Source organism: Camelus dromedarius, chromosome 9, assembly GCF_036321535.1.
Source record: "Camelus dromedarius isolate mCamDro1 chromosome 9, mCamDro1.pat, whole genome shotgun sequence".
Classification (NCBI taxonomy): domain Eukaryota; kingdom Metazoa; phylum Chordata; class Mammalia; order Artiodactyla; family Camelidae; genus Camelus; species Camelus dromedarius.
The window spans coordinates 47,030,387-47,057,684 of NC_087444.1; the positions used below are offsets into that span (position 1 = coordinate 47,030,387).

Below are 27,298 nucleotides of genomic sequence, written 5' to 3' on the forward strand. Positions count from 1 at the left end.
CATTTGACTGAGGAGTTATTTTGGTGTGATCTAAGTTTAAGTCATAGTCTATTATTTGTTTTAAATTATTACTCAAGGAAACATATGTGACTCATATAATGTCTGTGGCACCAAAATCTATTAGAAAAGGATTGAGATAAAAATTACACAAACAAATGCATTTTTTAGGTGTTAATTCTGTAAAAATGAGATGAAACTATGTGTTAAATTAGATAAAATTTTTGTTTCTTTTGTCTGAAAACTTTTTACTTACTGAATGAAATATATTATGGCAGAATATATAAAGAGAATGAGCTGTAGTTTCTGCCCCAGTTAATACGGATTCATATAGCTACATATATTAGCATAATAGCTATAAAGTATTCAACAGGCTTTGATCTCTGAATAACCAAAACTTTCTCAGGTACCTATGATAAAATAAAAGCAGTGAAAAACATGTATTTCATTACATAGTTTGAAACAAGGCCAATTGATACATGTCATTCTGAAAACAATCGGAGATGAAGATCTCATAATCTTCACTCCTGATAGACTGCTAGTGCGGTATTTATAGCCTCAAATGTAAATCAGGAGACTATTGCCGTGACGCTGTTAACTTCACACCCTGGGGCATTAGAAGCTCATTCTCCCTCTGTCTGTCGAGAATAATCTATCATGTGTAAATATACAGTAGTATTCAGTGCCTTCCAAAAAAGAAATCAATGAAGGCCAATGCCTTCATGTTTTATTTAAAATTGATAGTGAAAAAGAGTAAAGGATTTTTTTGTTCGTTTTGTTTCTTTATTGTTTTTCGTTTTTGTGCTTTAAACAGCCATCAGAAAAAATTCGAATTGAGATCATAGCTCTGAGCCTTAATGATTCTCGAGTAACTGCAGATGACACTATCCAACGGCTGTTCGTTGAGTGCAGATTCTACAGTCTTCCTGCTGAAGAGACACCTGTGTCACTGCCAAAACCCAAGAGTGGGCAGTGGGTCTACTACAACTATAGCAATGGTATGTATGAGTCATTTGTTTTAAATGGACTTATTTTTGTCTTTCTCATCTATGAAGGAAGCCAAAGGAACAAGGAGAACATACAAATCTGTAATGTTCATGTAAATCATCCAGTATTGTCAGAATAGATTAATAAAACTCAAACCTATAGCATAAGGATTAAGAATTTAAAGCACATTTGGCCACCTGTATCCACAGGTTCCACATGTTCGGATTCAACTAAATGCGGATAGAAAATACTTGGGGTAAAGATTCCAGAAAATTCCAAGAAGCAAAACTTATATTTGCCGTGCATCAGCAACTATTTACATAGCATTTACATTTCATCTACATCTATTTACATAGTATTTACATTGTATTAGGTTTTTACAAGTAATCCAGAGGTGATTTAAAATATACAGGAGGATGTGCACAGGTTATATGCAAATACTGTGTCATTTTATATAAGGGACTTGAGCATCCTCAGATTTTGATATCTGCAGGGGTCCTGGAACCAATCCCCTTCTGATACTGAGGGACAACTGTAATGCTAAAATTAAAAGAGAGCAAAAACAGTGAGAAAACAACGTTTCTAGATGTTCCTGCTATCAGTAGAAAAATGCCACCTAGGTCTGCAATTGAATTTAATTGAATAATACGATATTTCAAGGGGAATAAAAATACTTGTTTTTTTTTAATTACATGATTCGAACAATTTAACGGCCTAGTTTTTTCTACGTTTCTGCTCAATGTCATCATAGATTTTTTTTTTTACAATATATGTGTATTATCTCTCCCAGTGTCAAGATGTTCAGGATTTTAATCGAGTGATACAAGTTCTTACAATACCTTTTCATTTTTTAGCCCACACATCCCTTCATAGCAGCAGACAGGTTTTCTCTTTGGAAACACTACCTATCAACTAGTTGACATGAAAGTCTGCTGGACCAGTACAAACCCAATAGGCACCCTGTAAATTCTTAGATCAACCACCTTTAAGACATGTTTAAGAATAGTATGCATCAGTGTATAATTAGAGAGGAGTAAAAAAAATCCTATCAAGCTGCCATGACCCTAAGTTAAAACTGCTTATTAAGTTCTCCCAAATCCCTATATTAAAACAAACTATAAGGATGGAGTGTTACATTATCTTTATCAAAACAGGCCATCCCATGCTAGTTGAACACCAATATTTTTTCTCACCAGTTTTATAAGTTGCATTTTAATCAACATGTATAATCATTCTTTTGTACCAGTAGGATTAGAAATGCTAATGGTTACTTTGTTTTGCAACTGGCATTTTTAGAAATATGTTCATTTCTTGAGACAGTAATCATTAGTACCTAGATAGCTGATCTAGTCTTCCCTGTATCCACAATTCTTTGCTAGTTATGGGAACTTGGGCAAGGTGTTTAAATTTCATGATTCCATGTTTTATCTATTGAATAAGGTACTAAGAACCCTCCAGCTCAAATTCTATAATTCTGTAATAACAGGCAGACTGAGAAATCACATGGGAAATAAGTAGTGTGGTCAGGACAAGAGTCTGATTCCTCCTTCCTTTCACTGATTTGATCTAATAGAACATTTCCAAAACTATTTTCTCAAGCTTCCTAGAGACCTTTTAATTGCAAAGTATCAGAAAAGTAAGCCATAATTACAATATTATTAGTAATGAAAGAAATATTTAGTCAACTAATTTTAATGAAGATACCCCAAGAAAAGAGGCAAGCTCTTCTGGCTTTTGTTTTATTTGCTGTGAAGGTCAGCAGTAGAATGTTTGGTTGAACTGACAACAAAGTTGTCTTTTAGAAATTGGTTGCGCATTGAGAACTTGGCCATGCAGCAGAACAGATGTTTCCATTTGCTTAAGGAGCAATGCACATCATACTTTGGATGAAACCTGTGATACATGCTGAAGCATCCTGAATTTTGTACATTCTCACATAATGACCTAGGTCTTTTGGAGGCTTTTTGCTGGTTGGTTGGCATTGATTTGGGTTTTTTTATTTTTAACTTTTTTTCCTTTTACTGCAAGATACCCTACTATTTAATTGGTATTTTAAGAGTTGTTTATGTTTCTGATTGAATTAGTCATTTGACAGCAACAAGAAAACCAATAACCTATTAGAATTGAATTCATTGGAAGTATTTACTATATCTTTCTGAAGTTTCTTTTTCTACATATTGAGACTTAACTATGTAGAATTTTCAAGGTTAATTGAAAAGGATTTTAAGGATATTTATCTGGTGGGAAGGGAGAGGAATGTACTTTGTGCTTCGAAGCAAAATACTGCTGTTTTATATCTACTGCATCTGAAAAAGTGAAGTCCTAAGTCATCAGCAAATTTGAAAAATAATTCATATTAACCTGGTATTTTTCACTTAAGTAGGACATATTGAAAATGTTTATTTTAAAATTATTATGTTTGCATCTCCTTCATTGCAGGGGAATCTCCTTGAATCTTTAGTTGATAAGTAACTATCTCATCTAATTAGTGTAATGATTTACTATTCACTTGTTACTTGATATAAAAGGTCAATATAGTGTAGCCTTACGTCTTCCAAATCTTATTACATGTTAATGAAAGTTAACTTTATTTCCAAACTGACTTTTCAGTTCACACAGAAAATTTAAAGGACGATTAGTGCTGTCTCCTATTTGAACACCATTCCAGTTGAGAGGTTGACTGAACCTCACAATGATTTTTACCCTGAATACGACTTGAACCTATTCAAAAGGGATTTCAATGCTGAGGCCTAAATGAGGTACATAAAATGAGAGATCTAGACTAGTGATCCCCAGGATTTTTCATTGCTTAATTCAGTCTTTATTAAGAAGTGTTAATATCAGTTTCACCTACACAAAATATATACCTTCTTAGGACTACTAACACTGAAAAAAACAAAGTTAAATTTACTTCTAGACATTGGTAGCAAGAACAAAACATTTGTATTTTATTGGGCTTGAAAATTTTGCTCGGAGAATGCTGAGAAAGCAAGAAAATAGTTTGGGGGAAAAGTAAGATTAATGGTAGGTCTAAAGAATGTTGTTTGAGCTGAATAAAATCTTCTAGGGAATTGACAGTGGGAAGAAAAAAGATTAATGAAATCGCCCAAAGTTTTTATGAAACCTATACAGATCTAAGCCTTTACTAACTCTGAGCATTAAAGAGTCTATCTTTCGGATCAAAGTTTAATTCAGGAGATGAAAAGGATGCAGAGCTTTAGATTTTGTTACTAATGGGAGGAAAAACGTGGCAAACATAAGGACTGGGGGGATGATAACACTTTAACACAACAGTTATCTGAGATTCAAGGCTATCAACCCTTTATATAATTAAACCATCTGCATTTCTCACTTCTGCCAAATGACATTGATAAAGAATATAAGGGTTTCTCCAGCCTGCAGAAGTGAGGGATATGTTTTTAATGGTAGGCAATTCGAGATCAATTCAAGTATTTGGACTCTGGTCTGTATCTTTTTTGAGACATAAACTTCCAGTATATTATGTCAAGATCTGGCAAGTCCTAAACAAATGTGATTTCCAACAAGAATGAAAGCTAAATAGGTTGACTTCTGGAGAGTTCTGATACTTTTCATAATCACCAGAATTACTTTTTAAAGGGTATATTTGAAGTTTTGATTAAAGTGTAGATTTATTTTTAACGATCTGATTTCAGAACACCAAGTGGATGTCCTTAGGATCATGACCTCATTATAGGTGGCCAGAGTGGCCCTATCTCCCACATGATTAACACAAAAATGTTCACTAGTTCCTGATCTTATTCAAAAATCAGGCAAAGGAATGTTGGACTAAACATGTTCTCAGTGGTATCCTGACCAACAGATCAGCAGCTGGGAAGATGTTAGAAATGCAAATTCGCAGGCCCTACCTCAGACCTACTGAATTAGAAATTGAAGGTGAGCTCAGTAACCTGCATTTTAACAAGCCCTCCAGGGATTCTGATGCACATTAAAGACCAGCAACCATTAGGCTACACTGAGATGCCCACTCTAGGCCTTGTTTGTGCAAGCAGGAGAGCTGTCGTTCTAACTCGGTACACTTTTGGAGAACCAAATTCATTGGTAAGTAGCTTGAGTTTTTTTGATAAGGTTTTTTTTTTTCAAATTTAGCTTTATTTTATTTATTTGTTGTTTTTTATTGAAGTATATTTGATTTACAGTGTTGTGTTAGTTTCTGGTGTACAGCAAAGTGATTCAGTTGTACATATATATATTCTTTTTCATATACTTTTCCATTATGATTTATTATAAGATATTTAAAAAATTCCTTCTGCTATACAGTAGGTCTTTGCTATTTATCTACTTTATATATAGTAATGTAGATTTGTTAATCTCAAACTACACTTTCAGTTAGAGATAATGATAAAATTCTGGAGATGGATAGCGGAGATGGTTGCAAAACTGTGTGAATGTACTTAATGCCACTGAACTTTATGTTTAAAAATTATTAAAATGGTAAATTTTATGTTAAGTATATTTTACCACATTAAAAAAAAATGTCCAAGCTATTGAGATTCATCAGAACTGGTCTCATTTAATTGAAAGACTATCTGGATGTTAGACTTTGAATTGTCTTTTTTTTTTTTTCAAATCACTGAGTTTACCCTTGTTTTCAAGCAGTGTTAACACTGTATTGTATATTTGAAAGCTGCTAAGAGAATAAAGAAAAAAATTAAAACCATGTGAGGTGATGTTAACTTGCTGTGATAAACATTTTCCAGTACATACGTACATCAAATCACTATGCTGTACACCTAATACTTACACAATGTTATATGTCAGTTATATCTCAATAAAACTGGGAAGAATTATCAAAAAATTATCGCAAAGAGAATGTAGACCACTATGGCTTAAAAGCTGTAGAACTCCAAAGTCAAAAAGGATATGATCTATAGTATCTTTAATCAGTGATTAACAGCAAAAACAAAAAATTTCCATTTGGGAAAAAATTTTTCAAATTTAGCGTGGTATACTGGTAGCCAAAATGAGGTCCCATCTCTCAGCATTGGTGGAAAAGCATGACTTTTTAGCACTGATAAGTAAAACACTATTTTTACAAAATTTACAAGAACTCTGTCTTTTTTGATTCCTATGAATTTCAGTAATCTATATAATTGGTCACATTTACTAATATGGTATTGTCCAAGGAGCAGTAAGCTTAGAGTTGCTGTTTGACCTTGGTTCTTCCTTTTTTTAAACCACAAGTCCACTCCTACAGAGCTTTGTGTCTCTTACCATGTATGCCTAATTTGGTGCCTGGCATGTGCCTTTTTGGCCTTCAGTTAATATTTGCTCAACTGAGCCAACAATTAAATGAGTTCATAGCATCGTAATTTGAGATTGAACTCATTTTCCAGGGAAGCATTCTCAGTAGAAAATATGTTTGTTCCCAGAGGAGTCTGGCTTTAGAATTGTCATGGTATCTTTCACCCTTTGTATACTTTTTTAATCAGGGATAATCTCTAAATTGAGATCTGGTCAAAGGAGAGGCTTCAACTCCAAAATGACATCTGAAAAAGAAGTGTCTTCAGAAGCTAAGGCATGGCTGAAAGGCTGCCGAGCTGAGAAAAAATAACCAGGATGAAAATTGGAGTGTTTGCACTCTGAGATGCCATTTTCCCAAAGTGCAGACACTTATTTACAGTTTCAGGTGTTCACCACCTTCCTGGTGGGACTTTAGATCAGTTATCTAATCTTGTATTTCAGCTAAGTAAAGTCTAGCCACATTCCTGCTTGCCAACGTGTAGCTTTAAAAACCAAAGACAGACTTCACACCCTGAAAAGCCTCTCTCTCCCTTCCTCCACATTTCTCTCCCGTACCCACCACCCAAACACCAGCAAATGTCAGCCTGTGGATTGCCTCAGCCCAGTGCACTAGGATGCCTCTTTTATTGCATGTTGTGGCAGGAGAGAAGGATTAAATTACCGGGGCTGTCAGGAAGGACAAGCTCTCTGCCATACATTATCATTATCACTTGCTTCTTGGGTGAGAGAAAATGCAGTAAATCCCTCAAATACAAAGCAATAAAGACCGCTGGCTTTTACTGTCATGACTGCCACTGCCATTAACAGGCAGTGACAGCGATGTGGCACTCTTAGATGTTGCTTGTATCTTTTCTGACAGTGTGCACATAAACCTGCCAGTGACATGACATTAGATCACATGACTATTCAGATTTGATTCTGGTTTCCAGCGCTGCGCTCTTTTCCCAGGCGTACAAGTGAGATGGCATGACTTGCGTCTCTAAAAATAGGTATTTATACAAATACAGAATGGTACTAAATGTAGCCTATTCCTGAGTGGCTTCTTTTTGTGGATTTTTTTTTTTTTTTTTTTGGTTTAGTGATCTATGTGGATAAAGAAAACAACCAAGCAAAGAGAGACATCTTAAAAGCGATACTACTAAAACAAGAGATGCCCAATAGAAGGTACATTTAAGTGTTCTGAATGGTTTATATAAAGCCGATCTCTGTAGCATGGCGTGGTGAAAAAAGTTACAAGATGAGGAAGCGGAACACCTGACTTCTCCAGTTCACTCTATGTTCTTGCATGAGTATGTGATCTCTGGGTCTCTTTCCTCCTTGCCTCTCATACACAGTAACTGTAAAGATCCTATAGTGCTTCGCAAACCAAAAGACTATATTGTAGTATATGGAGTATCCCATTGACGTTCAATTCTAACTGTAAAGCGCTTAACAGTGGTTGCAAGGAAGATGTACTCTGGACTCGATGGCTGGAGTATAAATTCTCATTCCATCACTTACTAGCTGTCTGACTTCAGACAGCCACCCTGTGCCTCACTTTCTGCATCTGTAAAATGGAGATAATAATACCATATGGGGTTGTTGTGAGCATTAAATGATATGATACATGTAAGATGGATAGAATAGCATCTGACACATAGTAAGTGCACAGTGAGTACTCATTGCGGTCATTGTAAGTACTAGTAATATTAATATTATTATTTGTAATAGCTCATCAGCCTTTCAGACTAATTTTTACCTTACTGTCACTGTTTAATAATTCATCATTTCCTGTTTGGTTTTTTTTTTTTATGCTTTTTGGGGCAAATTTGAAGAGGACATTTTGCAATTTGGGTCAGTAGAGAAATTATACCCTTTTGAGAGGGAAGAAAACCTGATCTTAGTAAGTTTGTGCTTTTGAGTGAGCTCCCATTTGTGCAGGCGGAGGTGTTATCTAAGTGTTGCCTGTTAACCCCTGAGCTGGGCTTCGCCAGCGCCCCTTTGCTGGCTCGTCCCCCTTGGCCTGGGTGGACCCTTTATCTCTCCGTTGTCCTCTTCTCCTTGCCTTTATGGCCCATGGATAACAACGTCTTACTGCCTCAAAAATGGAGCTTACCTTGCCATCTGAGAAAGACTCAAATTTTTCTCTTTCCTAGAGATCATGAAGTGAATGAAAAAGACATGATATTTTTCAAAAGAGCTTCCAGTTAGCAACTAATCTTCTGTTTCATGAAAGGAGACTGGAATTCTTAGCTCCTAGGATCTGATAGTAGCTTTTTCATTGGTTCCTTGAAATACATGTGTTATTTCTTTGGATCTTAATTCTGAAGAAAGAATGAGAAAACCCTGTTAATTACCCTCAGGTTCTGTTTTTCCCAGGACAGTAGATAATCACTCAAGTTTTACTTGCTTACTTTGTATACTTCAGTTTCTTTCAAGGGGTATCCCACTAGTTTAAACAGCACTGGCCATGTCGTCTGCTCTCTGCGGTTAACAAGTTGGGTCATCACTGGCCAGGACTGAGTCTTAAAAATAAAAAATAAAAAAGTCCACAATAACTGTCATGACTGCCACTCTCCCATCGTTGTTTCCCTAAAAAAATCTCTCAACGCTCCACAGAGACACAGATGTTCTTGTCATTTAGGAGAAAAACTGAGAGAGGTAGTGCAGGTGCAGAGTGACTGACACAGGGATGATGGCAGCCGAGGGAGGGCTTGGAGTGCCGGCTGCGCGCTCCTCTGACTGCCACGGGAGGGACGGGGCCGTCGCGGGAGAGAATGCCCTGACCCACTTCTCTCCCTCAAAAGTATCTCTTTCTTAAGGAAAAAAAAAGAGAGAGAGAGAGTTTACATTTACATTTTTCCATGGCCAAAAGGCAGTTGTTACTCCAGTGAATGTTCTTACCTTTTTAAAATACTCTGAGGTCACATTACTTAAAGTACCTGCTAGTTTATAAGAATTAATTTTCTCAGACAGCAGCCCTGTTGAATATTGGTGATAACTTATAGAGCCACAGTTAGAGAAGTCTGAGAAATCTTCCCTGACTTGCATAAAATTATGTATATTATATCATGAATTACATACAGTACCTTTGCATTCTGACCCAGGCTGAATTTGCAAATATACAAGTGTCTCCTTAAAGGGGAGGCAACACACTGAAATGGGAATTTGAAAAGTATTTATTGGACGTCACAGTTTTGACACCGACTTAAGGTTCCTTTTTTGTTTCTTTAACCATGTTCTGTTGTGCAGATCCAAGAGAACCATCAGCATTCCAACACGTAAGACCCAGAGGTGACCCTTAGACTCTTCTGTCCTGTTTCATATAAAAATGAAGTGTTCCAGAATGAGGCAAGAGTCAAAAATGTTAAATGAGCTAAGGAGTTTTAGTGCCTTGTGATTTCCTAAACTACAGCAAGTGACGTTTGAGGTCTAAATCTTGAGACCCAGCCCAAGGCCTGCCTTCGGCAGTAAACCTTCCCCAAATGAGCCAGCCTTCAATTAGGACTTCAGTGCTGCAGTTCACATAGTCATCCAACAAATATTTATGATCCCTACGTACGTATCAGGAGCTAAAATGGTGAGCAAGGGGAAGTCTCTTCTCTCATGGAGTTTACATCCCACTGAGCAGGATGGTCAACGAGTAAACCAAGAAACCAATTCCATGTTACCATAAGTACTAAGAAAAAGCTGAACGAGCTGCTAAAATAGAAAAGAACAGTGCAGGAAAACCCGAGGAGGTGACATTTAAGCTGGTTAGTGAAGAATGAGGGGACCCAGTCAAGTCGTGAGCAGCCCAAGGAAGATGGTTCCAGGCAGAGGGAATTCCAGACATGAAGGAAGATAGAGGTGTGTTTTTAGGACCTGGCAAGGGACATTTGCAGGAGGGAGAGAAGGGAAGAGGAGGCAGGAGCAGCCCATGTGGGACTTCCTGTTTGGAACTCCCTTGGGTCCTTGGCATCCACCTGTGTGTATATCCAGGTCCTCAGACTAGACTGTCAGCCTCTTCAGCACATAAAGCAAGGTTTCACCTCTTTGTTCAAGATAAGGTAAGGTGTGTCTGTGTTTCCATGTATGTGTACATACAGTTTAGCTTAAGCCAAGCTATAGTTTTTAAATTATTTTAGTATGTCTTCCTCCCTTTTCTGCTTAACTTTAATTTCTTAATTTTATATTTGACATCTCATTTTGCTCTTTATAGAATTTAAAGCCAGAATATTGCATTTTTTGTTTTTAGCGCTTTCTCTGGCACTTAGAAGGGCTTTTTTTTTTTCCTTTTTGTCTTAGTTCCCACATATTCAGTGCAGGCAATAGTCTGCATTTGTAAAGTGATATAAATATGATCCTTAGATATGAGACATTATATAAGGATAACACTTAACATTACAATCTGAAACCTTCTGTCTTTTCTGTAAGTCTTGTGAGTATAAAATGTGCATCAAATATCACTTCTAATTCCTGCTCATCTAAACATATTCATTTTAAGACAATTTCTTTCATCATCGTTCTTATTTGAGTGATATAGTCCTTGTATAATTTGAGTGTCTCAGTTTTCAATTGAAGCAAGCCTTTCCCATGCCTTCTTTTTCTCTCCCCTTAGAAATGTAGAAGCTTAAGGAGCTCTATCTAGATTAAAAACAGTAATAATAAAAGAGCAAACATTTACTCAGTGCTTACTATGTTCCAGGCACTGTTTACATGTATCATCTCATTTGATCCTCACAAGAGCCCTACGAGATAGGTATAATTATTCTTAGTCTACATATAAGGAAACTGAGATCAGAGAGGTTAAGTAACTTGTACAAGGTTACACAGCTAATAAGTCGGAAAGCAGAAATTTGAACCCAGAATGGATGCCCTTAACCACTCCATCTTAATCCCTCTGTTTTATGCATCGTATAAAATATCCATCTTATCCACTTGCAGACCAGGATCTGCACTCTTCACAATTATGTAATTATTGTGTGAATAGATACTACCTTTGGTTTCAACTTAAAGGATTTCTATTTTCTAATCAAAATGTATTGCTAGCTAAAAACAGGACTTAGTAAAGGAATGAAATGTTGAATACTTATTTTTAGCTAATTATTTAAAAATATTGTCATGTTTACCTGTAAGCATTTGGAAAGAATTTTATTTGTGCATATTGTTCAAGGCATGATGTCTCAGAGACTTAGATTTTTATCTAAGCATGTTATCTGAAAAAACAAGATTTCTTGTTTTGTTTCTGATTTGGAATGGATACCTTTTGAAAATGGTTAAAATGGTAGTTTACAAGCATTCATGGTTTAAGCTGTGCTGCCAAGACATATCAAAAGAGTTCTTAACTGTAAATTTCTGTCATTTGGTCAGTCCAAGTGTGTTTGGCCTCAGCACAAGCCACTAATTCAAATCAGTTCCATCAGAACCCTATAATTATATGTCTAAAAGTAAAATAAAACTTGGATGTTATGATTGTAGGTTAAAAGATTGCTGAAGTAATACAAACATTTCATATAGCTGTTGGGCAGAGCTACAACATTTATCTGACATAATTCAGAATATATAGAACACAGTTGTTTGAATTGCTTAGTAGCAATTCCAAAGTTGTGCATTTCTATAGAAAAGCTTGCATTTCTACTTGAAATACTGCCCTAACCTCTAGGGTCTTTATTCACTTGATCCTTTTAGCCTTAAAAGTAGACGTGTCAAAATATGATCAGATAGTGTATAATAGAGTGGACATCTGGTTCTTCTCTTCGCCTAGTAATTTTCTCAGATTCTAGAGGTAAATGCCCATCAGGGCTTAGAAAAGTGGATTAGTGTTCATGTGAAGGCTGGGTGCACTATAATAATTCTAACAGTTCATGTAATAACTTATCTCACCTAATATAATTTTCTTTCTATTGGAATAATTGGAAACTTCGAGATTTAACAGTTAGTGATAAAAGCCCATGATGGGAGTTTTGTTTCGCGGTGATTTTTTTCTCCCTTTGCAGTGATGTTCTCTGTCCCCTCCCTCCTCAGTGTTCGCTTCACTGTGGTCAGTGACCCTCCGGAGGATGAGCAGGATCTGGAGTGCGAGGACATCGGCATCGCTGACGTTGACCTCGCTGACATGTTTCAGGAAGGGAGAGACATCATCGAGCAAAATATTGACGGTACGAGTGGAAGTATTGCTCAATCTGTACAACCAGCAACTGCTGAAATCCAAGTTCTTTATTAAAACCTTCTTTTTGCTGGCTGCAAAGACGTTGAGTCACACATTAGTGGGATCCTTTGCAGCTCAAGCTGACTCTTTTGTTGAATCTGGAATCCCCTCCCTGCATTCCCCCACCCTCCTTACCCTCTCCTTCTGCCTTCCTTTGAATCAACAGAAATTTAAAAATAATTACTTGCATTTCACAAAAAAATTTCCATTTTGTTCGTATTGGGGGATGGTGTGATAAAAATTGGATTTTTGGCTATTGGATTTTTTTTAATGTTGTTTATGGAAGGCTCATGCGGTCAAGCCTTATTTCAGCTAAGGCATGTTACTCTGGGTGATCATTGTCATGTCTTTTGCAAGGTTTCTCTCTGATTCAGTGTTGCAGTTCAGTGATACAGTCACTGCAAATAACCCTGAGTCGTTTTGATCACTTGTTTCCCATCAGGATTCAGGCAGGAGTTAGGAATTCTTGACAAGAGATGCTCTCCTAGATTTTCAGCTCACCAGGTGGAGTCCCCACGAGGCCTTATTTCTACCCTTTATCCTTGTGTCACAAATTTAGAACATGCTGAAGGAATCATGCTTTATGAAACCAAGACTTTTCTTTAATCATAATCAGGCATGGCCTGGGCTATACATAGTAAATGGAGGAATGAGGCTGAATCCTTGTCTCATCTGTTAAGGTAGCAGGGCCACCATTGGGAACATGTACAGAGTCTGTTCACTCATTTATTCGTGCATTAAACAAGCACTTAATTGAGCACCTCTTAAGTGCCAGGCACTCTGCTTACACCACAGTTCAGCTGGGGTTCGTATGTCAAGCTGCTTGTCCTGGGTATGTGTCAGGTGCTCGAAAGTCAGGATCAAGCCAAGTGATTAACCAAATCAGCCCAGGTAACCAAATTAGAAACCTATTCTGGGAAATGTTATAAACTATACAAATCACAACTTTGTTTAGCAGGCACAGAAGAAAAAGATAGAAGGATTAAAATACCAACCTAAATCCCATTAAAGACACCCGGAACCAAGAAAGCCTGACAAAAATGACCAAAATTATCTGTGCTTTTCATTGTTAATCTTTTCTCCAATCCATTCTGTTTCACAACCAACCCATCTCCTCATTCTGCAAGACCACATATGAGCATACTGATCTGATACAAACAGCTCTTGTGGCCTTGAGCTGGGAAAGAGTCAGAAAATTAAACACTGATCAGGGCAGGTTTTTAATGCTTTGCTCCATGCCAGGCATGGAAGTGAGAAGTCCCAAAGAAGAGGGGAAGACTGGGGCATGATCTGGGGACCCCTTGTGCCCCTGCAATCTCCCTGCCTGCTCATTTCTCCACCTTAAGTCTTTGTATACTAAGTTTTATTTGAAGATTTCTTTACAGATTTTCTTGGAATTAAACACACACACATAGTGAAAGTTCAAGTAAAACCACAAGGAAAGTAAACAGGAAACTATGTAAGTGCCATCAAACTTACAAAGTCCAAAATTCTGGCCTTGAGTTACTAGTATCACCGTCCACAGAGCGATGGGGTCACAGGTACTGAATCAGCATCCCCTTTGGCCCCCACCACTGAGCTCAGAGAATTATCACTGAAAGCTGTGTCCCTTTCCCAGAAAAATGCACAGACACTCAGAATTTTATATCTGCCTTCCTACAGCATCAGTTCATCGACCCTCAAATCCAGTCCATAGACCTTAAGATTCAGGCTCTGCCATTTTAAGTATTTCTAATCTCACACATAATCTATTTTAAATGGAATGCTTTCCTTAGAAAGATAAATAACATTGCAAGTTATGATTATGTAGCTTCTTTACTGTGGGTTGCCATTCTGATATCTGTTACTAACACTGTATGTTAGAACTAATTCTTCGTTGTCAGATATTGATCCTTTTTAGATCTTTTGTTTCTTACTAAGAAATTCTGATTCTGTGTGGGAATCATTATCCTATATCCTTTCCACTAGGTAAATGTCAGAATTAAATCTTTAGTTTAACTCCACAAGCAATGTGTATGTATACATGCAATACATCTAAAATGCATATCTTCATACACACAAGACAAGCTTAATTTTTAGATGTCTAAGCTGCCAGTAAATTTTGGACTTTTAGAGAGCTGTTTTCATCTTTTCAACTACTGTGTCAGCTAGCCTATCTGAAGAAAAATCTGTTGAGTGATACTAACACTTTTCCGCTATTTTCTCCCTAGTTTTTGACACACGAGCAGATGGTGGAAGTATTGGCAAGCTCAGGGTAACAGTGGAAGCACTCCATGCCCTACGGTCTGTCTACGAGCAATACAGAGATGACTTGGAGGCTTGAAAGAAACCGCTCCAGAGGCATCTCCTACTCCTGAGTAAATGCTCACATACATGAAAGCACTTAGATGAGATCTCTGTAATTACTCTGGTGTATATAATCTATAATTCATGGGAGGCTGGGGGAAAGGAGGAGGCCTGGGTTTAAAGTGTTCAAGTTTTGTATACTTTTTCATTTGTTTATTTTTCTATTCCCTCCTTCCCATGACTGCCACCCCTCAGGACTTAAGTTCTCCACAGTGGGCAACACCTTCTCAATAATTTATATCTACACGATAGCATGAGAAAGTCTATTTGCATTTTCAACATTTTCTTATGAAGAACTGAAATGCAATTCCCATTTTTATTTTTAATAAGCAAAAAGCATTAATCTTAGAAAACCTATGAAAAAGAAATACTTTTATGTTATCCCTAATTGTCCCACTAAATGGAACGCCTATGATTAGCCTCATTAAGAGTTTTATACTGTGAAGATTTTATTAGAAGCAATATATGAAAATTACTTGGATTAATGTGTTAATCTTCCTCTTTAAAATGCTAATATCCACTTTATGCACATTAAAGCTCAGTATGCATTTTCTTTGATGCATGCCATTTCTATCAATTAAATATAAAGAATGAGACTTGGCACCAACTTATTAAATTACTGCAAGTTTTTTTGTTTTTCTTCTTAAACATTACAGTTCTTATTTGTATGATTTTCATGTGTTTGTGATGGTAATATAGGACCCAGGGCTGTGTGTAGGTAAAGAGATAGATACATAGATGTATATGAAATTCACACTTCGAAAACTTAGCTTATGACATAGAAAGAAAATACTAAAAATGTGGCTCAAATTCTGATACGCTTAGTTAGACCTGAAAGGAGTATCTTTTTATCTTTTTTTAAAATTTGCATCAAGCTGGTACAATGCTAGGGTGTATCTGGATAACCAGATCCTCGAAAAGCAGCTCAGAAAGTTAATTTTCTAGCTTTTACTCAATCTCACTGAAGGATTTAATTGATATTTTTAATGGAGCTGTGAATCAATGCTGCAAAGGAATTGTCTCTAGAGGTCTGGGATATAATGCATTTCATTTTTTAATTTACTTTTTTATTTGTCATTTTCTTCAAAGGATTTTTATAGGCTGTGGGTTTTCACTGTTTGCAAACAGGCTATGTTCCTTCTTAAGCATATGTAAAGTATTCAGGGAGATAAGTAATTTATTAAAATCTACCTAATTTGCCGTGATATATTAAATCTCTGCTTCAGTGATCACAGACCATTTCATTTAGAGAATTAGGCATTCCCTCTTTGTGTGATTAAAGCTCTGGAAAATGAGTTCTTTGCTCCTATTTGTGAACATTCAAAGCCTGCTAATGGCAAGAAGATGGAATAGATTATGAGACAATTCATTACAGTTCAACAGAAAAAAAAAAAGCAGCCATAATGCAAAAATGCAAGTATGAATATCTGCATATAGTTTGAACCATCTGTGCTCTAATGGCTTCAATAATGACTCTCGTCTTTAGGAGGCTTTGAAATGACATCCGTACAATATTAATTTGTTGATGTACATTGTGGGACCAGTAGAGTATGATCTGACCGCAGAAATCTATAAATTCTGTCTCTACCATTGGGCCTCCCTGTCTGGGGCCTGCCATCTCCAAGAAGAATCTTGCTCTCTTCAAACTCTGAGAATCTTCATAACAACTCATTCCTCTGGAACCTTCTAGAGACCACAAACATCTGTGGACTAAACCTCTCCAACCCTAGTAAACAGCCACATGTTTGTTGTCACTTCAGCTGGCTCTGAGCTCATCTTTTTGGCCCCTCTTTCTAGCTTTCTTTGGCTTTAAGCAGTTACAGTGTCATTAAGGCCCATAATATTCCCTGCACTAATTTAAAACAGCCGGATTATACCCTGGGATTAACTGAGTGGTTTTTAAGACATTTATTGTGGTATTCTCCCAAGAGGTTTGTATTATTGTTTTAAAACGTTACATCCCAAACTAAAGACCCTTTCTGCAGGGAAGACCGGATTGTGCTGACTTCTTATGATCTTTAAGTGGAAAGGGGAAGTTTTTATTAGAAAACTTCTGAGATCTAGTCAACTGTGTGGAATGTGTACCTCAGATTACATTGGAGAATTAGCCGTCTTTCTGTGACTTTCATGTGTATCATAACAGATTATTAAATATTCCTCTTCTAGTTTTAAAATACTGAGCTTCAAACTACATGAATTTTCACAAAACTCCTCATAAGAAGTTAAATAGCTGCTTGACACATTCTGAAGTGGGTAAGTGGTATTGGATGCTTCAAATGGGTTTCATAATCTGTCTGAGAATAGGTTTTTTTTTTCTGTCTTGTGTTGACCAGACTTCATTAAAAAGGTCAGTACCTTTCAGGATACAGAGCAGTGGTTTGCTCTTGGTGACCCAAGCCTGAGCCATTAAGTACGGTTTGAGGGTAGGGGGTGCCAACAGTGGCCCTGCCACCCAGATACACCAGCTTTAGGTAAAGCCTGTGTGAACTTACCACTCTTGGTGTAAATGAACACAGTACACTCAGCACTTTCGGGGTTGTAATGCTTTTAGTTTGGGAGTATAAATAGAGATGTGATGTGGTGTGCGGGAGAGTGTATTTTACATGTTTTTTTGCCTACTGTAGTAGAAATGTCAAATTCCTAGCCACTGTCATGAGAAGCAGTTGACAAAAATAAGTTTTATGGTTTACAGTGTGGTTTACGTAGAGAACATTTCTCTTCACTCTCAGTTTCAACATGTTTTCTAAATTATCACGGTTTATTGCCATTTAACTTAAATTAGTTTTTTTAAGAATAAATAGAGAATATATTTAATCAAATAAAGAACAGCCACATTGACATTCTGCTGTTCCTGCCATTCACTCGTTACCACAAAACACAAATAATTTCTACGTATTATGAAGAAGTGTGGGCTGAGAAGTGGTCTTGTGATTGGGGAGGTTCTGTGTGCACCCATGTTCCCACAACAAAACATAAATTATTTTAGTAATCTGGCATCAAGAGCTGTGACAATGAAAACCACTTCTTACACATGTTCTAACAAGAATCTGATTAACATTTTTGTGGATGTGGAAAATAAGGGTTTTTTTAGTCAAACTGGCACTATTGCTGAATTTAGAATGATTTCCTTATGCTCTAGACAGCAAAATGTGCATCATGTCTGTGAGCAAATATGAGAATAAAATACCGTCTTCGGGTAGCACAGAACAACCAAGGGAGAGCTTTGGGGATATAAAATTACTGCGTGATTGACAATACCAGGATGGTCATTCATCCCCAACTATGAGAGGACATTTTAATAAGTCACTCATGCCTGAAGGCCTGTGACTACCTTAACAAAGGAAAACCAAACCCATGATTTATTACAGATTGGGCAACCTGCCTAATTAGATCCATGAATGGGAGCAAACGCAGCTTTACATCCCCTTTGTTCAGAACAAAAACAACCCCCAGGTCAGCCAGAAAGCTAAAAAAAAAAAATCAAAGCTATAGAAACAAGTGTTTTAGAAACTGGAAATATAGAATTAGAAAACATCTCCTCATCCCAACCTCTTTTATCTTGCAAGATAGAACACTCACTTCCATTTCAAAGCAGCACCAGTGGACTGCACCTTGCAGTCTGACCTCCTGCAAAATTGGGCCCGTGTTCCTGGTGTCGTTACACCTTTTGTTCTTGCCCTTTCCTTTTCTGTATAACATTGACTAATACATTTCAGCCGCATTTCTCCTTCAGTTTTTCTGAAGTCAGATCTGGTTCCCTCAGACTCAGAACATGCCCTCTTTTCTTTGGTAGGTGCCTTTGGGCTGTTCCTCTGCTTTTTGCCCTTTCTCACTCTTTATTGAGTTTGCCTTTCTCATCCCCGTCCCAGCATCACATCTCCCTTCATTGAACATCATCATGATTTCTTTTTAAATCAGATTTACATCTTGATCTTTATGTTTCTGTCATCTGTTCTCCTCACACCTGTGTTCAGCGGCAGCATCTCCTCCCACCTGTCTGTCCCCTCCTCATTTTCAGTTAATCAGAGCACACATTTTTCCCTCCTCTTGGTGCTATGGCCACTTCTTTAGAGAGCAGCATCTTTGACATTTCCAGTGGCCTTCCCCAAAATGTTCCTTTGCGTTAAGGCTTTTCTTAATGTAACATGACAGGGGCACTTTTAGCCATCAGGAAACTAAGGAAACAGCAAGATAATTTCTGTGTCTGGTGCTTCTTGTACCTTTTTATGGTGAAGTAACTAACAGAGGCTGAAACTCAGAGCTCGCAGGAACCACTGGTAAGGAGCTGAAGCATTATGAGTTTGTAAGAAATGTTAAGGAAATATGTCATTAAAATCAAGCTGTATTTGGTGTAAGTGTGTTTTGTCATAGTTACACATGTCTTTAACAACAGGGAAAAATAAGAGAAATTTTGGAAGAAAACTTAAAAGACTGCATACAACCTAGAGGTTAGGAAGACTTTTCTAACCAAGAGAGGAAAGACATGCTATAAAATAGTAGTAAAATAATAGATGTATTGAATATGTAAGTGTTAAGGGAGGGTGGTAATTTTAATATCAGACTACATAGAATCCAAGGTGGAAAACAAGGGACAAGAAAAGATAGAATTTAATTCTTAGAGAGTTATAGATCAAAAAACAAGAGAAAGTCTAGAAGATTTGCTTAAGATCATTACTAAACTGAAATGAATACAGCATGCATGAAGAACATTCAACAAAAAAATTAACCATGTTCTCAACCACAAAGGAAGTCTCAGTTTCCAAAGAATCAAAATCTTATGGGTGTGTTTCTGTGAGCACGATGCAATGAAATTAGAAATCAGTGATAAAAGGCTAGCTAAAAAATAATTTTATCTAAAAGTTAAAAATATCTGTTGTTACTATTATTCTGAGTTCTAACAGGACAAGAAATAACCCACTCCTCCAGCATAACTAGGAGACAGAAAATTCTGCAAACTTCACTTTACGTGTAAGTGGGGAAAACAGACATCAGCTCCGGAGCCCACACCAGAGCAGGGAGCAAGGCAAGGTTTAAGCGCAAGAGAGGAGCCTGTGACAGGACTTTAGTGGCGGCACAACACAGATAATATCAACTAAGATTGTCCCAGATTGAGGAAGTACTAAGGACGGGTCTGAGGCCTGGTGGATCAGAGTATTGGCTACTGGGACAGGGAAAGGAAGAGGCTTGGAAATGCAGAGGACCAGAGGTAGCAGCCTTGGAAAGATACCTCTTCCGGAAGAGAAAGGGGCATTTTGGAAGGAGGAGATCTCCCTTGGAGGCATAATAATGAAATGAAACAAGGAACCAGCTGAAACTGTGGGCCCCAGAGAAACCAGGTACTATCGTTAAATGGTGTCAATATCAATACACAGTTATTCATTAAAGAAACTACACTTGACTGAAGCAGCAACGGAGGACACTCTTGAGCTAACAAACCTTATAAGCCACCCAAACCCCCGCCCCACCCATGTGACTTCCTGCCCTGGCTCGTCCAGGAAAATCTAAAACAACTTTTAATTTAAAAAGAGAATCCTGGATCCATTTTCTGTAAGAAAACAAAATGAGAAAACTTTTCAGCAGGATGGAGTTCTACCCCAGTAATGGTGAATTTGATGGTTTGGACCACCCTTCCTATTAAGAACAACTTGGAAAACTAATTTTATCTCAGCTGTAAGAAATTACAGGAACAAGATCTGGAAACAGGAAAGCCGGAAGATGCGTCAGTCCTGAAGGCCGATTTTCTCCTAGATGCAGCTGCCAATCTGAAAGCATCGATAAGAGGCTCAGAAGCTGAACAGATCTTCCGACAGATTCATAGGGCTTTGAAGAACAGAAACTGTAATTTAGGGTCCACTGAAGACTGGGAGCCCCAGTAAATCCCCCAGGCTCAAATTATTCCTGTGTTTTTTATGTACACTGTTTGGTACACATATAAAATTAACTATGCACATAAGGAGACAAAACCACATGACTGAAAGACTAAGACAACAGACAGATGAAACACCTGTAAGTAATTCAGAAAATAGAATTATCACCTATAATCAAAAAAATGTTTAATATGTTAGTAGAGTTAAAAGACAATCTTGAGAATTTTGACATAGAATTGGATATTATTTGAAAAAGAACCAACTGGAAGTTTTATAAATGAAAATTAAAGTAACTGAAATTAAGAATACATTATGTGGTTATCCAACCACAAATCAGACACAAATGAAGAGAGACTTAGGGAACTGTAAATATAAAAATCAAGAACATACTCATTAAAATGCATGGAAGGAAAACTGGAAAATACTGAAGGAAAAAGGGCAGGGTGGTTAATAGACTAGGGATTGTGTGGAAAGTTATACACACTGAGATATTGCAAGTTTGGTTCCAGACCATCACAGTAAATCGAACATCATAATAAAGCAAGTCACATGAATTTTTTTTCCCAGTGCATATGAAAGTTAATGTTCACAGTACACTGTAGTCTATTAAGTGTGTGATAGCATTATCTTAAAAAAATTTACATATCTTAATTTAAAACACTTTACTACTTAAAAATACTAACCATCATTTGAGCTTTCAGTGAGTCATCTCTCTGCAATAGTAACACCAAAGATCACTGATCACAAATCACCATAACAAATAGAATAATAATGAAAAAGCCTGAAATACTATGAGAATTACCAAAATGTGATACAGAGACACGAAGTGAGACAATGCTGTTGGAAAAATGGCATTGATGGGCTTACTTAATATAGGGTTGCCACAAAGCTTCAATTTGTAAAAAAAAAAAAAAATCTGCAAAGCACAATAAATCAAAGTGCATAAAACTAGGTAGACCTGTAAGCATAATTGAAGTCCAAGTTCTAAGAGAATAAGAATCAATATTCCAAAAGATATGGCTAAGAATTTTCCAGAATACAGAAAAGGCACAGTGATAAGAATGAATTAATGCTGCATGCCCAAGCTGGAAAAACAAAGAAAATTACTTAAAGCATGCCATAGAAAAACTGTTGAAAACCAAAGACAAAGAGAAAATTTTTAAATTCAGAGACAAGAACAATACTAAGATGAGAGCTGACTTCTTAACTGAAGCAGAGGAAGCCATTAGAAATAGTATAAAACACTTCTAGGGCCCTACCTCACATTCTCCTTCCCCATCTTTTATTCACAAACAAGGAAGTTAACTCCCCAGGAAAACTCTTGACCAGCAAGAGTCAGGAGCCAGTGAATAAATAAATACTCCCCCTTTTCATCCCTCTGATGGACAACCCTGAGGTGCATCCTATAGGGTTCCAGCAAGAGTAAGCCCCATCACTCATAGAGATGAACAACTTGCTAATACAACTTTGCATCTGCTTTTCCTTCTATTTTGCTCCTCCCAGACCCTCCCTCCTCTCTCTGGGATCTTTTCCCAAATAAAGTACCTGCATGTAAGCTCTTGTTTCAGACCCCGCTGTGAGGGAATCCCTGGTATCTAAGAGTAGATACCAGGAATGGCCCTAGAAATCAGAACATCAGGATGGGATTCTGAAACTGGTTTACTCACTAATCAGATGGCAAAAAGGATGACATTATTTATGGTAAGTGGTGTTGTGAGAAACCCTAGCACGTGATAGATCTTAATGATGGTGAATTAAGATACACACATGATAAATTTTTTGTTGTTGTTGAAGTACGGTCAGTTTACAGTGTTGTGTCAAAGTCAGTTTCTTGACGGTGGATTAAGATGGTAGGGAAAAAGTGAAACATGGTTATCAGCTATTTACTTTTCTGAATTTGTTATATTTCACTTTTTTTTTATTTAAGAAAACCTTTTCAGTAGATGAAAAACTACAGAAGAAATAAAGAAAACCAGCCCTGATTCAAAAGAAAATGTTACACAGTATTCCAACATGAATTAAATATCACTTAAAAAGCAATTGCAGATAGGGAAAAAAACAGATCAGGAATTTAAAAACTCACCATAGGCAAAGTGGAACTTACAATGGGAAATGATGTTAGGAAAGAAATTGGAAAAAAAGAAAAAAAAATTAACTTTGAAATGACTAAATTATAATGTACTTAAGAAAAAATAAATATGACTGAAAGTAGACTAAGGAAGATAGTGGACAGAAATGAAAGAAGCCAAGAAAATAAAGAGGTAGAAAGAATCCATGAGAAAATATTAGCTATGATAGCTAGGCAAACATAAGTAAGCTTTCCTGGAATAGAAGAACTGATTCTACGTATTGAAAGTGTCCACCATGTATGAAAATTGCTTCAAAACTGTCAACTCTAAAACATATCCTAATAAAACAACTAGGCATTAAAGTTAAAGAAAAAATACCCTCTGGTTCTCCAAACCAAAAAAAAAAGGCATTTATAAAGAAAACAAAATATAGTTGACATTAGATTTCTCAAGAGCAACTTACAAAGCAGGACAGTAGTGAAATACTCATCAAAAAACTCAAAGTGTGAACCATGGATTTTTTTTTTCCAACTCAGCTGTACTTCAAATATGAAGGTTATATAGCAAACCAGTTTTTATTGTGGTGAAATTCACATAACATAAAATTAACTATTTTAAAGTGAACAATTCAGTGGCATTTAGTACATTGAAAATGCTGGACAACCATGACCTCTTTCTAGTTTCAAAATACTTCCATCACTCCAAAATAAAACTCTGAATACATTAAGCATTTATAACCTATTACCCTCTCCCCAGCCCTTGGCAACTGCTTATCTGCTCTCTGTTTCTATGGATTTACCTATTTGGGATGTTTCATATAAATGAAATCATACAATATGTGACCTTTTGTGTCTGGGTTTTTTCATTTAGCATAGTGTTTTTGAGGTCTGTCCATTTTGTAGCATGTATCAGTGTTTCAGTCCTTTTTGTGGCTAAATAATATTCCATTGTATGAATAACCATGACTTGTTTGTCCATTTATCCATTGATGGACATTTGTGTTGTTTCTACCTTTTGGTTAATGTGAACATTGCTGCTATGAACATTATGATACAAATGTTTGAGTACCTGTTGTCAGCTCTTTGGGGGTATATATATAGCAGAAGTGCGATTGCTGGGTCATGTGACAATTCTATATAACTTTTTGAGGAGCTGACAAACTGTTTTTCACAGCAATTGAACCATCTTACATTTCCATTGGCAATATTCAAGGTTTCCAATTTCTCCACAACTTTGCAAAACTTGCAAGGATTTCAAATATTAAATTTTTAATAGTCATTCTTGTGAGTGTGAGGTGATATCTCATTATGGTTTTGATTTGTATTTCCCTAATGACTAGTGATGTTGAACATCTTTTCATGTGCTTGTTTATAGAAAAACAATTTTAGACAAGAATTCAGGGAGTATTGTACCAATGAGTCCTTCATGAGGAATCTATTAGAAGACCACCTTCATCCAACTAACAGATGAATGAGGAAACTGTTTAAAAGCCTCGTGGTAAGCACTGACTATATTTAACTATAGAGATTAGACCAACCAAAAGTGAGGACAAGACGGAAGACTAGTACATAGATGTGATGTGCTCTAAGAAAGTAGATATAACACCTTTTTTTTTTTAATGAGAGGAAAAGATAAATAGAAATGAGAAAGTAGAACAAGTTCATTTTGGTTTCACATGGGTTATGGGTCAGAGTCAAAGATATCATTTAAAGCAGACAAATCAGGTAGTAGAGGCCTAAAAAAAGAAAGCAGGCATTATATAAAGATAGTAGTGAAAAGATGATTACTAAAACAAAACCCACAAATAATTCTAATCACCAACATTTTTTTAACTAAGAAGCAAAGAAAACAGACCAGAGAATGAAAAACATATAGTAAATATAAAATAATAGGACAGAGCTAAGATCTAGCATTTAAGTTGCAACAATAAATGTAAATGATCTTAACTAACTTATGAGAAAAGAATTTAAGATTGTCTTACAAGGCAAAATTCAACTCTATACTGTAAGAGATACTCAAAGAAAAAAAATCAGAGATTGTGAACTTGATATCTGACAAGATGAAATTTGTGAAGGAAATAGGACTTAATGAGACAAAGGACTCTCTATGATACTAAAGGCCATAATTCACAGTGGAGATATAAAAGTTATTAATAACTATGATCAGATAACATAGCAGCAAACTTCATAGAGCATATAGAAGAGAAATACATGGAGATACATTTAGAAGAGAATTGTAAGATCTACTCTTCACTCAACACAGAGCAAACGGGCTAATTAAATAAATAAGAATATAGCAAATCTAAACAACAGAATCCCAAGGTAGATCTTATTCATACTCTTCACCCTTACTCAAGAGATTATTTCCTCTTTTCAAATACACATGGAACATTCATGAAAACTAACCATATGTGAGGTCACTAAGGAAACTTCAATAAGTTTTTTTAAGTAAAAATAATGCAAACCAACAACATTGTCTTAACACAGTGCAGGAAGACTGAAAATAAATAAAATCAAAAGGCATGAGGTCTTCTCCATCTGGAAATTTTAAAGTATTAAAAAAATTCTCTAGTCAAAGGGGAAATATAAATTGAAATTGAATAATTTCTTTTAAAAATGATGATTATGAAAACACTATATAGCAAGTCTCTGAGATAAAATTAAAGCAAAGATTGAAAGGAGAGTGCATGATTAAATATTTATAAGAATTGAAAGTGTAACAATAAACGAATTAAATATCTGTCTCAAAACTTAGAAAAGGAACAAAAAGGAAAACTAATGAAAGTTGAGAGAAGGAAATAGCAAGATACAAGCACAAATAATTGATTTTAAAAAACCAAACTGGAGAACTAATAAAAAGATCTTTCTTTGAAAAAAAATTAACAAAACAAATCTAATCATTACAAAAGAGAGAAAGCACAAATACAAATTGAAACATGATGAATGGAGATGAACTATTGAATCAGTGGTTATTCTAAGATACCAGGAATCTGAGTTGAACAATTCTGTGCAAATACATTTGAAAACCTAGATGAAATGGATAATTTTCTAGAAAATGCAACTTACCAGAATTTACCTTGTAGAGATAGAAAGTTTAAAAGATCAATTTCCATAGAGGAAATACAGTTATTAAGGAGCTAATCCCCAAAAGCACTAGGCCCAGAAGGTTTTGTGGGTCTTCACAGACTAGATCATTTTAATGCTACTCAAACTGCTTTAGAGAGGTAAAGAGGAAAACTTCCATACTCTTTTAAAGAAGTGAATATATCATTGTTTCACAAACCAAAAAAAACACTGCACGCACATACTCAAAAGAAAACTAGAGGCTAATCTCACTTAGGAATATTGAAGCAAAAATCCTAAGAAAAATATCAGCAAATAGAACTGAGCACCACATTTTATACATATATATATATATTTATGATATCTATAATATTTATTACAATTTATGATCAAGAGACGTTTATTTCAGGAATGCAATGAGGCTCACAATGTCTAGAAACAGACCCAAATACATACAAATTAAGGTAGCATATCAAATTATTGGAGACAAGTGGACTACTCAGTAATGATGTTGGAGCCACTAAAAAGGCATGAAGTAGAAAATTAATCGGATCCCTACTCATACCTTGAACCAAAATAAACTCTATAAATATTTACATGTAAAAAAATGAAACCATAAATGCACTAGAAGTAAACAAATAATTATTTTTAGCTAAAATCTCAAGTGGGGATAGCCTCTGTAAGTATGACACAAAATCCAGAAGCTATGGGGAAAAAAAAAAGTAATGAATTTGACTACGCAAAAAATAAAATTTTCTTCATGGCAAATATCATAAAATCAAAAGGCAAATGAAAAACTTAGGAAAATATTTGCTAAAAATGGGGTAAACAGCTGATTTCTTTAATACATGAAGAGCTCCTAAAAACAATAAGAAAAGCAACCGTAATAAAATGGGTAAAGGTTATAAACAATTTACAGAAAAGAAAATTCAACTGGCTTAATGACGTGAATACAACATTCATGCTATTGAATGTGATGATATTGATGATGGTATCAAACGTGGAAAAGATGCTCAACCTGCTCATAATAACAAAAATGCAAAATGCAAATTGAAACCACAATGAGATAAAAGTTTTCAACTAACAGATTGACAAGAGCAAAAATTTTATCATTCACGGTGCCAGCAGGGCTGTGGGAAGCAGGCACACTCACACGTTGCTGGTGGGAGGGTAATTCCTGCAAACCTTATGGTGATCAATTTGGCAGTTCTATCAAAATGTAAAATACACTTATCTTACAATCTAATAATTCCACTTCTAAGACTTTATCCCAAAGATGTCCTTGCAAATGTAAGAAATAATGTATGGACGAGGTTATTTATTTCATCATTGGTTAAGAAAGCAAAAATGGGAAACACCCTGATTATCCAGTTGGAAATTCACCCAATAAACTATGTTATGCTCATGAAATTGAATATTCTGCTACTGTTTAAAAGAAGTCAACCTTAGCTGACTTATATGGAATAATTTCCAAGATAGATTTTTGTTTGATTTTGGCCTTAAAACAACAGAAATTTA

At 36.1% G+C, this 27,298-nt stretch overlaps 1 protein-coding gene across 4 annotated transcripts in view; it reads left to right on the forward strand.

Moving 5' to 3' along the window:
• The window catches only part of RPGRIP1L (RPGRIP1 like), a 91,292-nt gene extending 72,160 nt beyond the window's left edge, over positions 1 to 19,132 (forward strand). For 3 of the 4 annotated variants that reach the window (XM_031458434.2, XM_031458435.2, XM_064489162.1), the window contains exons 23-26: positions 812 to 995; positions 7,347 to 7,431; positions 12,253 to 12,386; positions 14,647 to 19,132. In XM_031458434.2, coding sequence (XP_031314294.1) covers positions 812 to 995; positions 7,347 to 7,431; positions 12,253 to 12,386; positions 14,647 to 14,759 — 516 coding nt within the window. In that variant the 3' untranslated portion in view covers positions 14,760 to 19,132. The remainder of the gene's footprint in view (positions 1 to 811; positions 996 to 7,346; positions 7,432 to 12,252; positions 12,387 to 14,646) is intronic. The other variant, XM_031458436.2, reaches the window with a different exon arrangement.
• The last annotated feature ends 8,166 nt before the right edge of the window (positions 19,133 to 27,298 follow it).